Source organism: Oreochromis aureus, linkage group 7 (assembly GCF_013358895.1).
Source record: "Oreochromis aureus strain Israel breed Guangdong linkage group 7, ZZ_aureus, whole genome shotgun sequence".
NCBI lineage: Eukaryota > Metazoa > Chordata > Actinopteri > Cichliformes > Cichlidae > Oreochromis > Oreochromis aureus.
In genome coordinates, this window is record NC_052948.1 from 48997030 (window position 1) to 49014390 (window position 17361).

The 17361-nt window shown below is 40.6% G+C and overlaps 1 protein-coding gene across 2 annotated transcripts; it reads right to left on the reverse strand.

Moving 5' to 3' along the window:
• Positions 1–253: 253 nt before the first annotated feature.
• On the reverse strand, positions 254–17091 carry st8sia5 (ST8 alpha-N-acetyl-neuraminide alpha-2,8-sialyltransferase 5). 2 transcript variants are annotated; one of them, XM_031754700.2, is made up of 9 exons: positions 16328–17091; positions 11586–11693; positions 11152–11247; positions 7838–7930; positions 5907–5993; positions 4540–4684; positions 4288–4400; positions 2451–2543; positions 254–2347 (listed from the first exon to the last, which is right to left on the reverse strand). In XM_031754700.2, the coding sequence occupies exons 1-9, from the start codon at positions 16471–16473 to the stop codon at positions 1885–1887; spliced, it is 1344 nt and encodes a 447-aa protein (XP_031610560.1). In that variant the 5' UTR covers positions 16474–17091; the 3' UTR covers positions 254–1884. The 2 variants fall into 2 exon arrangements, with proteins under 2 accessions (XP_031610560.1, XP_031610561.1); XM_031754701.2 differs by lacking the exon at positions 11152–11247 and having other exon boundaries at positions 16328–17087.
• Between the last annotated feature and the right edge of the window lie 270 nt (positions 17092–17361).

The following is a 17361-nucleotide window of genomic DNA, read 5'->3' on the forward strand; positions in this document are numbered from 1 at the left end:
CTTTTAACTGTGAGTTGAGGACATTTATTTGTTTTAGCTAGGCTTTTTTGCCTGTTCTTGAACAGAATCAACTTTTTGGGATAGCCGTGAAGTGTACTTTGAGGCTGTGGTTTTACTAGTTTATTGTTCTACACTTTTTTTTAATGCAGAGTAGACATGTTTTTATTCATGTGTGGTCACATTTTGGTTTCACTTCACACAGCAGTGCATTCCTTCACACTCTCATCCCAACACAAAATAATGAACATACAAGTGAAAATTCAGACAAGTTTATTTACAAACACAGTAGCAGTATAAAGAATGATCCAGAGTCATTTAAGAAGCACTGTGTTATATATTACCTCCATTCTTTACACAGACCAGTTCCCCTCTATTTCCACTCTTGCTTATTAACTGTGACTGTAGAGCAATTTAGCTCGAAACTTTTTGCTGCTGCATAAACACACAAAGAGTCTGTATAAAGAGATGAGGGAAACAGCATTTTTTTTTTTTATCTTATTTGTAATGCATTCAAAGAAATAATGGACAAGTGCACAGCTGAGCATGAACAGAGGAGTGACTGAAAAGTAAAGTTACAGTCTCACAAGTGTTGCATACAACAAAACAAATAGCAAAACCTTTTATGACTTTCCAGTGTACCACAGTAGCATAATACATTTTGGGGGGTCATAAGTGAAAATGATACCACATCATCTCAGCCACTTTAACATATCCATCAATCTTTCTCCAAGCAAGAGTCTCGTGTACATCTCCAAAAGCACTGTGAGCTTCAGTTGAGGCTTAAGTGTAAACATAGGCTATATCAGTGATCGCTGAAGCAGGCACACACAAAGCCAAGTATAGAGTAAAGTCATGCAGAGCACTACGTGGTTATGAGTGGAGTTTACAGGGAGGGATTCCAGTAGAATACAAGCCATGAACTGCACATGAATCGCTTTACCTTAGCGTGTTAGGGTTGTGCTTGGATGAAAAGAGGCAAACTAAAAACTTTGTCTGATTTGAATTCGTAGACAAAGGAAACACCAAGTGCACTGCACATCATACAGAGGGATTCCATACCTCATAAGGCAATAAGGCTTAAGACATGAAAGACAGCGATAGGCTGGGTTGCTTTAAAAACTGGAAAGCCAAAAGTTCTGTGGAGTTGGTGTATTGCAAAATATTTTTCTAGCTTTCACCCTAATCTACGACACCCAACTCCTCCCAAAAAAAAGGAAAAGAAAATCTTGCCTCTTTTCCACCAGAAATGATGAGAAGTATTTGGAAATGGGAGAAAGAAGGCCGTGGAAAACAGGCCGTTTCGAGAGTGTTTTTTAAAATATTCACCGAGGGAATATGGTGAATAGGAAATAGATTACAAAAGTAGACAACTGAATATTACAGTTTGATTTTTTTCATATTTTTTTAAATATTAGCTGAATATTAAGGTTCAGACTTTATTTTTTTTTGTTTTTTTACACAAACATTAAAAGCTGCCACACCCACAGAGTGTCTGAGAAAAAGAGAGAAGAAGATAGGCTTAAATATCTGTGTGACCAAGTAGAAAAACAACACCTCTGTACAGCCGAGCCACTAGAAAACTCCACAGAAACAACATCACTATGAAGACCACTTTGTTCACATTAAAAACAAGCATCCAATGGTCTGACAGTCGGAGATAACCATGGTGATTTTACTGAAGTGAAAAACTTGAAAGATGCTGGCAGTTAAAGCGAGAAATCTTCAACATGTAGTTGAGAGTGTCCCAAGGCCAACTCTGTTTGAACTGGGGTCAAAATAGTTGCCTAAACTGAGATTGCCGTGATGAAAACTGGCCTAAAGACAAATTAAAAGGTAAAATCTTGAGCTGTTGCATTAAAGCAAATTACTAGTTAGAGTGAGGGATCATGCGCATGGCCCTGTGTGTACGTTGATGATCCCACGTGTATGCATGTGAATGAAGTTGAAAATTTCATGAGGCATTGCGTGAAAGCCCGGCCGTGGTTTGACGTTGTCGTAGTAGTGGTGTGTGATGAAGATGCCAGAGGGGTTCATAGGAAACGCCCAGAAACCGTAGAGGTGGACCTCCTCGCACATCTCTAATGCGGCGGTGACTAGCATCAGGCCGCTGCTGAGCCGTTTGGCGCGGACGCCCTGCACGGCCCAGAAGCGCTGCACGTTAAGCAGATACTGCGGGTGGAAGAAGAACACACCTCTCTGGGAGTCAAAATCATCCAGCATATACTTAACTCTGAATGACACGTCGGTGTTGCGGGTGTTGTAGAACGCAGGTAGCACCACTGAGGAGTTTTCGTAATTCTGAAGGACGTCATAAAACGGCCTCCGCCATTTCTCCAGCTTCTGAAATCTGCAGAGAAAGTGATTCATGTGATAACAGGAAAAGATCAATGGCAGAAGCTGAGCTAAAGAGGGGTTAGCGGACTTCTTGCTCAGACCCATATTTACAGTACCTCTCAGTTATAATGCTCGGGTTTATTGTCACCAGATCTGTTTTAGTCCCAACATCTGCTGAATATTTGTCATTAATGGGCGGTATGTTGCATCTGCAAAAAAAGGAAAATAACATTTCACTAGAGTTTAATAATCATTTAGATTTGACTTGATATGTTTAAAAACAGGCATGCTGAGGAGACAACCTGAAGAGTTGCACAAGTAATCATATAATAGTTTTAATAAGAAGCTGTTGGGGTATTTTTTTTTTTACAATAAATTACATAAATTGGCTAACCAACCAAAAATCCAGAAGAAAACACATTACACAAAAGGCATAAACTGATTTGCAGGTCATTAAGTGAAATCGGTATTGATCCCCTACCACCCTGCCAGAATTCTGACTCCCACTATTAGAGATCCTCCTGATTTCAGTTTGTTATGTGCATAAAGCACACCTGTCCACACAATCAGTTTCTATTATTCAAACCTGTCTGCCACAATGGGCAAGAACAACAACTCGTCAGAGGACGTCAGAGACAAGATTGTAGACATGAACAAGTCGGGAATGGGCTACAAGACCATCAGCAAGAAGCTTAGTGAGAAGGTGACTACTGCTGGTGCAATTATTAAGAAAAGAAAAAAATATAAAATCATAAAGTGATGAGAAGCTACTTCCCTCAGTCAGAAGACTGAAAATGGGTCATGGGTCTTTCCGCATGACAATGACCCAAAACAAACCACTAAGGAAACAAAGGAGCGGCTAAAGAAGAAGGCCATGGGGTGGCCTGGCCAGTCTCCAGAACTTAGTCCTAGAAAATATGTGGAGGGAGCTGAAGCTGCGAGTTGCCAAACAGCAGTCAAGAAATCTAAAGGATTTAGAGAGTTTCTATAAAGACGAGTGGACTAAAATCCCTCTTGAGATGTGTGAAAACTGACCAACTACAAGAAACGTATCGAGATATTTATCTCACTCAATGACATGAAACTCAATTTATAACTTTTATTAATGCGTTTTTTCTTTATCTGTATCAAAATGAAACTACCATAAAAATTAGAAAGAGTTCATTTGTTTGTAAGTGAGCAAACTCACATATTCAGCAGGGGATCAATAATTATTTCCACCACTGTAACTGGAATAAACGGGAATTTTAACATTTGAATTTCTCTTGGTGAAGCGAGGTCCATGGAACTACACTGATCAGCAGCAACATTAAACTACTTCATATTCATTTTGCTAAAACAACTCTGATCCTTCAGGACATCAACAGTACCTCCGGGGATGTCCTTTGGTATCTGGATCTGCAACATTGGCAGCTTGTCATGATGAATCCCCAGACACTCAATCAAATTGGGATTTAGGGTGTTTGAAGGCTCAGTCAATGCCTTGGGCTTTCGGGAAGCTGGTCTTTAACAACACTTTGGAAGTTAAATGTCAAAGTTACAAAGTTCCATCTTTGTGAATGATAGGACCAAGGATTTACTAGCAGAAAATTGGATTCTACTGAGACCATCCAAGTTATACACTTTAGCGGTTTTGATGTTGTGGCCATTCAGTGTATAGATTTCAGAATTTAGTGCTAGTTTATTATTTGATGCTTTGAGTTTAAAGGTTGAGGTAAAATTTCAAAGAATTTTGCATGAAAGATGAAGTACTTTTTTGACTTCTTGTCATGTTATTTTTCCTCAAAAAGTTCAAGTTTTATTATTCAATATCTATTAACAATTAATTGTTATCGATTTGTATGTATTCTTCAAAAGTAATATAAAGATCAAAAATATTAAATCAGAACAGAATTCCAGGTAACACTGTACAACTCTCGCATATCAAATACTAAAAGACTGCATTGTGAATACCTAAAAACAAAATCTGCTGAGTCAATTTCCTTTCCACATTTGCTGTTCTTGATGATACCACCATTTCCAATGACAGCACATTTCTTGAACTGCGACTTGGAATACGGCATATCCTGAAAGACATGAGGTGATAATTTCAAATGAACACAACACAAGGAATTTTGAAATCAAACACATCAGATCAGCAGGTTTGAAAATGCCCCCAGATACAGTAGAAAATAACAAACGCTCATAAAGAGGTGGTGAACTCACATCTGGTAACATCTTGAAGATCTCAGTAGTAATGGGAAGGATACCACTGGTGTCCACCTCGTACCTCAGCTTGGTCCCTGCAGGAGTGTTCCTCTTGGTCGTGAACAGAAAGTTGGGAGCATTACAGCAGCGAGACAGAGACATCCTTCAGGAAGACACCAAAGAAAAGTAAAACTTAGCTTTAGAAGATGCACGGTAAGCTCAAAACCAAAATTATTTCAACCTTTACATCCTAATTGCTTTGGGATGTTTATCGAAAGGTGGTACTTACAAATGAACAATGTCTTTTTAAATAAAATGTTATTTCAGCTCTTGATATCTTCTTAAAACACACCTTTGATTAATGAGGATACTTTAATAGATCACTGGTCACATTGTTAAATACACTTGCTTGTCATCCAGCAATTCAATGCCTTTTGGCATGTAGAGCTGGTCAAGACAACCTACTAGGTGGTGAATTACTTTGAACATGGTATGATTGTTGCCATACAGGCTGGTATTTTTGAGTATTTCAGGAGCTAATGATTTCCCACACAACTATCTCAAGGGTCTACAGAGAATAATCTAAAAAAAAGGATAAAATATCTAGTGAGTGGCAGTTCTCTGGGCAAAAATGTCTTGTTGTTGCCAGAGGTCAAAGAAAAATGACTAAGCTGTTTTGAGGTGACAGGAAGACAGCAGAAACCCAAATAACCATTCATTACATACAAAGTATACAGAAATAGTATACTGAATGCACAACATATCAAAGCTTGAAGCAGATGGGCTACAGAAACTGATACTACAGTTCACATGGGCTCTCCAAGGATGTGATGGAGATTGAGATCATGGATGTGCAGCTAAAAAATCTATAGCAACCAGCCCAGTATTAGCAAGGTGTAATCAAAAACGTTCCCAGTGAGTGTATATGGTAAGATCCTGAACATGTTTGCTTTTTTCTTTTACATTTAAGAATATACAGTATTTTATCCAATATACTAATCCTTCATCTTATTCTACTCGGCTAGTTATAATTCCCCAACAGTCAGTTCTTCTAAATATTACTCTATAAAATTTGGGGTTGGTATTCTCCACATTCTATACTATTTGTACACATTTGGCGTGTAAAGTTTACTCTATTTTAATGACATTTTATCAAAAGAAGTAATCGCTAATTTTCTGCAGAGGACTTCCAAACCAATAAAAGTCAAGGTGATAAGAGATAATAATGTTAAGTATGTTTTTTTAAACAATTCAAAAGGTAACCAGTGCACTTCACAAAAAACACGGAAAAAACAAATATGTACAGTCTTTAGAAAAAAGACCTTTTTTGATAAATGCAGACATTTACATACATAATTCTTCTGCTCAGAATGAGTAACACTTACTTAAAGTTGCTGGCCTCCTCCTTGTTCTGCTCCCACCTACACACCTGCAGGTTTCGCCATCTTTCAAAGAGATCTGACGTTTTCACCCTGGAAGAGAGACGGACAGGATTGAGAGACTTGTGGGATGAGGAAAGATGACTTTATTCCAACTGACATGGTTTTTCCAATTAACCATTATTTCTGCAGAGGCAACAAATTGAAGAAACACCTTAAACGTTTCAAAAAGATAAACCAGAGGCCAAAAAACATTGCTACAACTTTACTGATCACGCTGGATCTTGACTCATTAACAGAAAGCACATCTGTAAATAGATGTCCTTGAACTGACATTTCCTTGGAGATGATTGGGGTGGCGTGATTTGCTCTGGGAGTCAAGCTTGTGCGTTCATTTTGCTGTCTGCCAGAGTGACAACAGCTGTTCCCTGCCGCAGCCAGAGTCGCTCAAGGCCTTTCATTGAGCACTCAGTATGATTTTGATAATTAAGCTGCCAGCCTGAGGGCCACATGCAAAAGGTCACTGGACAGTGCTCATATTCACACAAGAGGAAAGATGCTGCTCAGATTGCCTTTGGAACAAGGGGCTCATTGAGCAGTGTAATGAATCTGGCCAGTAATCTACTGTATGTTGTAAGCATGTTATTTATAGTGTCCCGTAGTGATAAGAAAAGAAGGAGACCAACAACTTGGCTCAATAGTGTTGGCAACAAAATGGATGTTATTGAGTAATGAAACTGCTCAAATGGTCAAGAATTGCCTGAAGTAACAACATAAAATAATCTGTGCTAGCAATCATGTATTGACCCTACACATGTACTTATTTTTGTGTCTTTTTTGGTCACACTATGGCATGACTCCAGACCTGAAAGTGTTGTTTACTTAGCTGGTTGACTTTTAATAACTCAATAACTATTACTGTGAACTTTTATGATCCTGTTTCATTTCGCACCACTGGACGGTTGACAAAATTCATTGGGTTGCCTTGAAATCTTTCATCATGCCAAAAATTTTGGCACAGTGTCAAAAACTGCTGCCGAACAGCAAGAAAACAAATAATATTGGTCTTCTATTGGTGTTTCATGGTGCTAGTGCTAGTTTAGCCAAAATTAGCAAGTATGTCTTTCTACACTACGCACTAAAACACCCTGTATATAGGAAGACTTTGCAAATTAAGCCTGCTAATGTTAGCTGATAACACACCACCTTTTCATCTTAAAATAGCCACTTCTAGCGTTAAAAACCCAACATGTCAGAAGTCAAAATGCTAACACAGGGGCTTCCAAACCAGAGCTTCAAAGACAGCTAGTTAATGTAACAGAGCTCTCATCCATCTTTAATGGAATATGGGTTATCATGTTCAAGTATCTTCAAATACTATCCTTTTCAGATTTATTTTGTGCCTTGTGCAGTATTAAGTTGTAGCATTTAGAATGTTAGCATGCTAGAATAGATTTAGCCCATTTTTGCTAACAAAGCCTCGCCTTACAAAGAAATAATCAGAATGTCATTGACACATTTAGCTTGCATTCATCACTTGTCACATGATATTGTAACGTGTGACATACAGATGAAAAGTTCTGCAGTCATTAGTTGGCTGTAATGACTGTAAACTAATGAGAATTAAAATCTGCTGAGATGTCAAGGAGGACTACTTCACTAAAACCTGACCAATACTTGTTGTCATCCAGAAGCAGAGACACATTGTTTTGAAAATGCTAGTTATTCTTATGCTGGTGGTGATGCTTAATTTTTAACTTCTTCATGCGTTTTTTTCTTCTGCTACTCAATTTATCTTCATTGACACTGTACCAGTAAACCCTACTCCTGACTGTAAAGGCTGTGATCACACATGAATACTTTCATACATGATAAACACGCAGGATTACCTTGGAGATTTTTTTACTTTGTTAGACGTAACATAATCGGACACTCACATTGTCAGCACTTTGACGTCTATAATCTCCTGTCTGAGCTCCCTGCATGCAGTAGAGTTGTAGTCAAAGGAGCCATCATAGTTTTCCAGATACCTGGAGGGATAAACAGAGTCATCCTCTGCTTACATCTATTCAACATAAAAGAATTTAACAATAAACAGAGGAGATAAAATACACTATGCTTAAATAATATATATATATGTAAAACAGTGTGTTTAAAGGTCACAATAAGAAAAAATATTTAATTTTTAATGTAAAATGTCTATGGTTTGACTTTATGAAATACTAGAATATCAGTAGAGCATTGTGGAATGACAAATGACAGAAATGATGTCACTGATTTTAGGCGTCACAAACAAGATAGTAACATGTCTACTGGACACTTGCACCAGATTCTGTTACATCTTAGTCTAAACCAATGTCATACACTAAGTGAAGAAACGTAGCACCTCTCATATTTTTATATAGTTCACTGGCTATGATGAGAACTTGCATGGTGTAACATTGGTACTCTGGGGCTAAAATGTGTGCATACACTGTATGTTCACATGTTGAATTAGGAGAGAAACAGAAAGGGAAATAGAGCTGATTCCAGTGCTTGGCTTGCTAAAATGGTGGATTAGACGGTTTAGCGGTGTAGCATCTGGTGGTTATGAGCATGGCTGTGTCTGTGCTTTTGTGTGAGGAGTGAGTAAGTATGTCAGCTGTGCTGGCAGGAGTAACGTGACAGTTTGACTGATTTATTACAATTTTGTCACACTGTAAACATGAACACATACAACAATAGTCATGCAAACAAGTAACCATAACAAAGAGGTAATAACAAACAAAGAGTTTGGGAGGAATTTTATCTTTTTTAATAAGGACTAAAGAATTGGAAGAGCTTCTTTTAGACACGTGAAACAATCGTTACACTGGAATGGCAACATTAACCAAAAAGTACACAAAAATAATGTCTTTAATGTGTGGTGTGCTTTTGGTTGATTTCACAAAATGGTCGTGCAGAGAACGCTGGAAAAAGAGCCATGCTGGCTTAGAAATTTAAAGTCGGCTGTCGTATTTCTGTGTACTGATGCCACATTTCTTCCAGCACAGCCTTTTGTTTAAACGTGATCAGAAAGCGGTCTGGATAAAATGTGTGTGTGGCAGGGGGCGTGGTTAGTATGGAGGAATAGGAGCCTGCTAATGTTATGTTTTGTTGGGTAGTCGAAAGGGATTTTTAAATATCACTAATTACTTTAAATGTAATAGCTTGGATGTACATCTGTGAAGTAAAGAGACTCCCTTATGGAGATGTTTGGTTTCATCCTAGGGTTAGAAGCACAGGCAGTATCAAAGATGCACGTAGCCACCATCACAGGAGTTATTAAATTGAGCGTTTTCATGTAGTCATCCTGGTGCTTTAAAAACCAGATGTGGCGAGCAGGTTCTGACTGTTCAAAAAGTAAGGGACTTCACCCCCTGCTGACCATTCAAAAGAATGCAAGCCATGGTGGCTTCACTTTCAGACCCAGAAGCTACATCCGTCTTTCAAACTGCATATGTTTAGAAGCCAGGGATGTAAATTGAACTGAACATGTTACATGATTTAAGTTCTGAGGGAAAAAAATTAAGGAAACACGTATATTTTCCCTCATGCTTATCCTATTACCACAGCACCATTTGCTATATTTCTGCTGCGATGCCTTCAATTCCTATAGATGCCTGCTAACATTGACCCTAGCTAACTGTAAATACATGTGCGACTGAAGTCTGTCATGGGTTTTCTACGTGCGCTTTTTTGACAGTACATGTAACATGCATGGACTCAATAAAAATTCAGCACTATATAAAGTTATTCTGTCATTAGCACTGTTAGCCACAGTCTTGCTTTAGTGATTATTTAGATGGGTTTTTTCACATTTGCTTTTTTTTTTCTCTAAACTGACATGTTTTTACACCATCAATATGATGCATTTTATAAACTGTCTTACCCTCATGAGATTGCTATCTTTATCCTGATCCATAATCTTCCTGTTAAGGTTCGGCAGTGAGCCACAGAACTGATCCATCTCTTTCTGGCTTCATTCAACTAAACGTTTTTTGTTGGCTTGTTTAATCCAAAGGACATATTGATCCGCTGTATATCTTGTGGTAGAGATGCCCCTCTAGGGATTTTACTTTTCTTTACACCTTATTGTTAAACTGAAAGAATACATATACTCAAGAATTACATCAGAATTTTAGAGGGCTCTTGCAATGCCAACAGTGTTTTTGATAATGCTTGGTTAGGGACATGATGTGAATTGGGGGAACCTGCAATGTGTCTTTGTTAGAATGAATGTTGGTATCTGTCGCACATTAAATGGAGCATTCTGTTTTGAAAGATGAATAAAACTGCTGCATATTACTTGTGGCTGTGAAGTAAATGATGTGAGTTAACAAAGTAAGAAAAAAAAAGATTATAAAAGGATGCAACAAGCAATACAATGGAGAGATGCATTAAAGGAACAAGATGCTGGGATGAGATTGTACAAATAAGGAACGATGAAACTGGTTGTCTACATCCACCTGATGATGCAGTGTATTTCTGAGGTTATACAGAGAGGAGCGTTGGTCTCATAGAATATATCTGACACGCTGAATAGAGGCTGTTCGTTCTTGTTTTAGCTAAGATGATAAAACCTTTGCAAGTGTTCTCTGTTCAGGTCTGAAATCAAGACAATAATTTACTCCATGAGGTGAATTTCGTCGCTTATGGCTTCTTAGATTGACTGCGCAATTGCTAGTTGAAAAAACCAATCCAAGATGAGCATTTTAGCACAATTTCGTGGGGTATGGGAGGCGGGGAGAAAAAAAAATCGGGCACGTTCCTGTCTTCTTGTAACAAAGAGAGTACAGTGGGGAAAAGGGGTTAAATTCAGGTCGCAGAGAGAGACAATGCAGATGTGAGAAGGGGAGATAGGAGGAGCGGAGAAGAGTGTCCACACTATGCATATGGTATACACACAGAGCTGTGCAGAACAGTATGAGACACAGGTTGACAAGGCATTTTGAAATGGGTGCTGGATGCGACACAGAGGTACAAGGAGAAGCCAGTACATCAACAGGAGACCGTGGTTCAACCAGCTTCTGAAAGGGGGTGGGATTTAGGGATTTGGGGGAGGGGGGGTCGAGGTGGACGGGATCAGACAACATGCAAGAGCAAATCTGAAGTGCAACCACCACTGAAAAAAATATGAGAGTTTATCCCTTTTAAACTAATGAAAAAAAAAGAGAGAGAGATATTCTTGGGTTTCTGTGAAAATGCTAAAAATGCCTTCAAACTGGCCTACCTTTGAGGGCGTTTTTTTTTCTTCTTAATATCAGCTAGGCAGGGTGTGACTATTACGGAGATCTGTGAATCTGGCTGAAAATTCTGACGGAAACATCTGTCAACATGCAGACAGGTTAAGTTAGAGTTAAACGTGTGATGTAGCCCTGTGACATCAGCAACCCCCTGCTAGCTTCCTAAACCTGCAGATGTCAAAAACAAGTAGAGAAGAAAAGTGCAAATGTGCCTCGGCTTGAGCCCTTTCTACAGCATCTGAGGGGAGTCATGGGGTATCAGCGGCCCAGTCCACGCATGCAGGGCTGGGTCGTCACTAGAGAGGGTGGATTTGAAACTTGTGATCTCTCGTTCACTCTGCCTTTCAGTCTCTCTCGCTCTCTCTCTCACGCACACTCTTTTGTCAGAGGTGTTGTGCAGTCAGTGGCGCTGGAAAGGTACCTTTTCCTTCCATTTCTGGCAGGCTTCAGAGATCCGTCATCGGAGAAATTAACGGGACCGGTCCAATTTCCTGTCTCGTCCCCTTTGAGTCGGCTAAACTGTTGCGCACTAGTAAGAAAATGAGTCAGTTTATTTGGGATTTATTTTCCCCATCGTGCAAATGTCAAACACATACTGCCAAGCGCATATGTTCAGTCACAAAACCCAGAAAAAGTTGTACCTTTACACACTCACACATGCACATACAGAGGAAGAGGGGACCAGCTTTTTGGCTAAAGAAAGACAGTATATGACACCAAGCAGGGTTACAGTGACACCGTGATCTGAATACATACTGATACATTTTATACTGGGCTGATGCCACTAATCTGAGTGTGATTCAAACATTCACACTCTGCAATATTTGCTTGCACGAGCTTTAGACTTGTAAATCAATATATTGAAGTGAGTGATTTAAGAGACGAGCGATAATCAGTGCCAAATGGCCAGCACATTTGCCAATATAGTATTAAGCTGCCAATCTAGACCATCTTTTCATCCAGATATTACTGAGAAACAAAGGGACGATCAGTTTAAGCTACCGGATCTAATAGTATTCAGTGAGTGAGAAGAACCTAAATTGTATTACTAAATTGAGGTATCTCAATTTAGTAACACATCAATACTGTATTTAACGAAAAGATGCAATGGCTTGCAGAAGCTTAACCTGACCTTTGGTCTCGCTATGTTAACTTCAGCTGGACGCCATCACAGTACATTTATCAGAGGAGGTCATTTGGTGCATGTGCTTTATAGGATGTTATAACTGTGCCCGGAATAAAAAAGCTCATTCTACAGGAGCGAGAGCCAGGATTTCTTTGAGGGAGAACATGGAGGAAGGCAGCTATTTTTAGCTGTCAATCAAATCTGAAAATGGCAGTATTGTTTTGTTGTTCTCAATAAATCTATCCTCCTCCTTTGCTGCACATGCTGTGGAACAGCAGATGTTACTTAGACAGGAGGAAAATGTGTTGAAAGCTATTTTTCATCTCAGTGTTTGTGCATTAAAAGGGTTTCTGGCACCAGGATTTAACGGTAAATGTCAGCACGTTAAAGTATATTCCTTAGTTTTGTGGGGCAAAATGTCCAGTGACTTGAAAACTTTTGTGCTTTTCACATGTTGTTTTTTTACTTAAAATTTGATCTTTGAGATTTTCTCAACATATTAATATATCTCCACTTGTGACGACGCTAATCACATTCCATACATCCAAACATCTGGGGGAGTACAACTTCTCCTGTTATGCTGACTATTATGCAAGTACTCATGCGTGACTCATTTCTGAGTGCTTTGTGGGTGTCGTGCTAATTTCAGCAGGAGGAGATTGAACCCAAAGAGCATTTCTGGATGCATTATGTGATGGAGCATTTATCATCAGGGGGTCGCATCAATACCAATCCGCAGGCGCGCTTAGCTGCTCTGAGTGGCACTTCAACATCTCCACGGCACTCCACAAGCGGCTGCAGAACCGAACGCTAAAATTCGAGAGGCTTCTGTCCCTCTTCTTGTGCCTCAGACAGGACAAAAGCTAATCAACACTATTCAAAGCAGCACAGTTTGGTTCATCAGGTTATCTAACATACACCTTAAACACATAAACCTGTCTTCCACAGTGTGTTTTTTCCCCTGTCTTCCTCCCATCACCACCAATCCTCCCTAAACCAGGTTCTGCCTGAGGTTTCTTCCTGTTAAGAGGGAGTTTTTTCATCCCACTGTCACCAAGGGCTTGCTCAAAGGGGTCTGTTTGATTGTTGAGGTTTTCTCTGTATTGTTGTAGGGTCTCTATCTTACAGTATAAAGCGCCATGGGGCTACTGCTTTTGTAATTTGGCGCTATATAAATAGAATTGAATTAGTCATCACCAAAACAACAAGCCTACTGCAGGCTTGAGTTTAATCTCACATACTTTAGTGTTGTAGCAAAAATTCAAACTCCAAAAGTGATTACTTGAGTGCTTTGACAGGCTGGTAAGACTAGAAAAGCTCCATACAAATGTAGCTACATTAGATTACTTCTGACTCACAGATCAGCTTAGGATCAGGATCAGCCCTTAGGAGCCCATCTATAAGTCCACATGAGACGCTAACGCAAGCATTTGTAGACAAGCAACAATCACAAAGTTGCCCTGTAGCACTAATGTGCTCTGACTCCATCAGCACATCGATCCAGATGCTTTTTCACTGCTGTATGTTTCTCTAAGACTACCTCGTCTGTTGTTCAGACCAAAACTGAAAACTGGGCTGTAGCTGAGCCTCTCCTCTGCTTGTGCTCTTAGTTTTTCCTCTTCATATCCCCACATGTTCAAAGTGCTGTGACTCGATACCATGTGCTAACGTCAATGCTCAGTTACAGCTGTGTCAACAGCACAAACCCCCCCCCCCAACAAAAAAACCACACGCACAAAGAGAAAAGCCTCAGAATCAGGGAGATAAAGCTCACTTACATAATGCAACCAGAAGATTTAATAAACAGCCGTGTGTGCATGACTCCACAGGGCAGCCAGTAATTTTGTGAAATGATTAATTGAAGCAGTAATAGACTCACTGATAATGAATATCATAATTAGTTGCATTTACACCGCCACTCATCATCTGTGGCTTTCTTAATCCCTTCCTCCCTGCAGCCCGGGGTGCTATTCTCTCTATCCAAGAGTATTTTTAGATCGCCCTCCTGAAGTCAAGCGGAGTTGAAAGTTAATGTCTTCATTCTCAGAAGTGTGTCAGCGGTGTCCCTCCACGATCTCGCGCTCCCACTTTATAATCCTACACTCTCCACTTCACCCCTTTGTCACCAGGATGGCAGACAGGGAGCGGACTTATGCGTCTCTCTAAGGTGGCTCCTTTCAAACTGAATGGTCAGATTCACAGACAGATTTATCAAGTACATCAATGCGCACGTCGTACTGTTTGACTTTAATGGGCATCCTCATGCATTGAACCGAGAGCCCCTTCAGCCATAACGCTGACGTATACACAGAGCGAGTTAATGTAAGAGTGATGATACATCTAAACTGTTACTCCATAAGCCATCATTCAGTTTGCCAGCACCCAAATGTCTCCTCTGCAACCATCCTAGCCAGCCTACATGCCTCACGTAATTACCGATCTGTTTTTATGTTTTGTTTTTTTCTGTGAAGCACAGAAGCAAAGAAGTGCACAGCAAGCATCCTGCCAATGTGTTCTCCGGCCAAGGTTTGGAGGAGGGAAGAGGCTGGGTGTGGCCGAATCCATGTGGATGACTTTTGATTGTTTATGCATGGGTAGATATCATAAGATGACGCCTTCTCTCTCTCTCTGTTTCACACACACACACACACACGCATGTATGAAAACACATTCATTTTATCACACTCCTTGGGTCTCTCACAGTCTCCTTCCTCTTTCCCTCGCTCCCACTGAGGTGTGTGCAGACAGACTGTAGCAAAATGGCTGCCGCTGAGCCAACTGGTTTCTGTTGTGTGGCTTGTTCCCCTTCTCTCCTAGGCCGAGCTCTAGGAGGAAAGCAAAAAAGGCGCAGGGGCGAAACAAAGTGTGTGTGTGCTTCGCGTCTGAATTCATGCATCTCACTGAAGAGGTCAGGATGCCATGAATCCATGCCGAGTATTATCAGACCAGCCCGGCGGGGTGGCAAGGGAGGGATTAATTGTGTGCGTGTGTGTGTTTTCTGGGAGGGAGGGTGGGAGGGGACTTTCAGATTGCAGCACATATATGTTTGCTTTGAAGTAAGCATATATGTCCTGTCGGTAAAGTATCTGGAGGTGGTGGTGAGAGGGGGGATAAAGTTTTATGTTTCTTTTTGAAGCACCTGAAGCTCAAACATCCCAGCTTCTCAACATCTGCTCGTCTCACGGAGATTTTAAGCACAGACCATTAAAAAAAGTGACCTGAAAGTTGGGAAATAAATCTTACAGTGGGTTTACAGTGGACTACAAACCAGGGTCCAACTAAAGAACACCCCTGTCAAGGGGTTAAATACTGATGCAGAGGCATGAAACGTGGCTCTGCAGTGGCGGCATGTGCACTAGGGTGCAGTCTGGTAAAATGAATTATTTAACAGGAACCAAAAGGAAATACACATCATCTTCAACATGCTGCTTTCTGTCATCATCATCACCACCATCATCATCATCACCACCATCATCAGCTCCAGTAGCGTTCATATGTGTTATGAAAATCTGATGCCTCTGTCAGATGTAGGCTACGACCAGTCAAGAAGGCTGAAACGGAAAATCAAAGTAAGGTCTTTGAAGAAAAAACAAAAAAGAAAGGGAAAACATTACCATGCACAGCTGAAGCACTGTGTATGGTATGAATGTGATGCTTCGTTTTCTGAAAATATCAAAAAACAAAAATCAAAGGAACAAAAAGGAAAAGAAATCCAATGGAAACTGTTTCTATGCCACTGGGGAGAAAGAAAAACATGGATGGTTAATTGCTATTGTTCTTTGCAGCCACTAAAGCTTGTCCCGACATGTAGACCATCCAGACTACTCTCATTTCTACTGAGCATGTTCTTACCTCATCACTCACATTTTTACCTTTTCCATTAAAAGCCACTGATATGATCAACAACGACTACAGAGGCATGCTTCTTACCGCTCACTGTCATCCTTACACTCTTGGAAACTGACTGCGCTCTAATTTGCTTTCTAATCGTGGCTGAAGAGAAGAAAGGAGTGGGGTAAAAAAATATCAGCACTTACCTCTTGATGTAGTTTTTCCCGTAGAGAATCTGCTGCAAAAGTGTGACGAGCCCAAACGCGCAAATAAATATGAAACAAAGAGATCTGCTGCCGAGCAAGTCTTTACCCGACGACGGGTCGGAGTATCCCATTTTTCGGCGCAGCATCCAGGGCTGACGGTGACACCCGCTTCGGTGTCTCTCTTCGCTGCATTCAGAACCAGGATGGCAGGTGTCTCGTACCCGCTGGAGTGGACATTGTCCATCACATTTTTTTCCCTTTTAGTCTGTTTTACTGCTCTCTGACCACAGCATCACCGGAGGAAGGTGATGTGCATCGGGATCTGCGCTTGAGATCTCAAATCATTAGTGACCTTGTTTTAAAATACGCGATTCTTATATTTTGTTTCTGTTTTTAATGCCTGAGTAGAAAAGCACGAACGGCCCCGGAGGATATTCTCGGTGCCTATCGGTTATCGCCCTATACCCGCTTCGAGGAGGCGCAGTCTCTCCGTCGTGTGCAAGCGGTGCAGATTTGTGTAAAATGCGCGCTGGGTGCAGAATAAATCCAGAAATCTCAAGTTAGACAAAGCAAAGGCATCGACTCTTATAAGCGCGATTCTCGCTCTTTTTCTTTAAATCGGGGAGCTGAGAGGATAACAGCGAAACACATCCCTCGTGCGTCTTGTCAAATCTGAGCAAAGGTGCGTGACTGAAATCTAAAAAGGAAGGAGGATGCGCCTTTTCCCAGCCAGGCGGACGGGGGCGCGCCGTAATTCATTTAGATGCTCCATACTCAGCCAAAACCCAAGGTCACGGTCTGCCGTTCAAGGATGCGTCTGCGCAGACACGATATCTACAGCCGCCCACTTCACATGACCTCGCAAAGCTGATAACAAAAAAAACAAGACAAAACAAAACAAGTCTACCATATTCCACCTCTAAACTGCGAACCTGGGCAAGCTTAAAGAAATGACCAGATTATCTTCCATTACAAAAATGACACTAGCAGTAGGCGCATGGAGTAAGAACTAGAGAAGTAGTAGTATTAAAAGT

Bases quoted from the DNA above. Each gene is read 5' to 3' on its own strand.
- st8sia5 (XM_031754700.2), bottom strand. From the start codon at position 16,473: ATGCTGCGCCGAAAAATGGGATACTCCGACCCGTCGTCGGGTAAAGAC. The intron at 7,931-11,151 runs GTAGGCCAGTTT...TTATCCCTCCAG, and splicing joins AAAAAAAAACGCCCTCAAAG to GTATCTGGAAAACTATGATG. The intron at 5,994-7,837 runs GTGAGTGTCCGA...TCTCTCTTCCAG, and splicing joins GACGTCAAAGTGCTGACAAT to GGTGAAAACGTCAGATCTCT.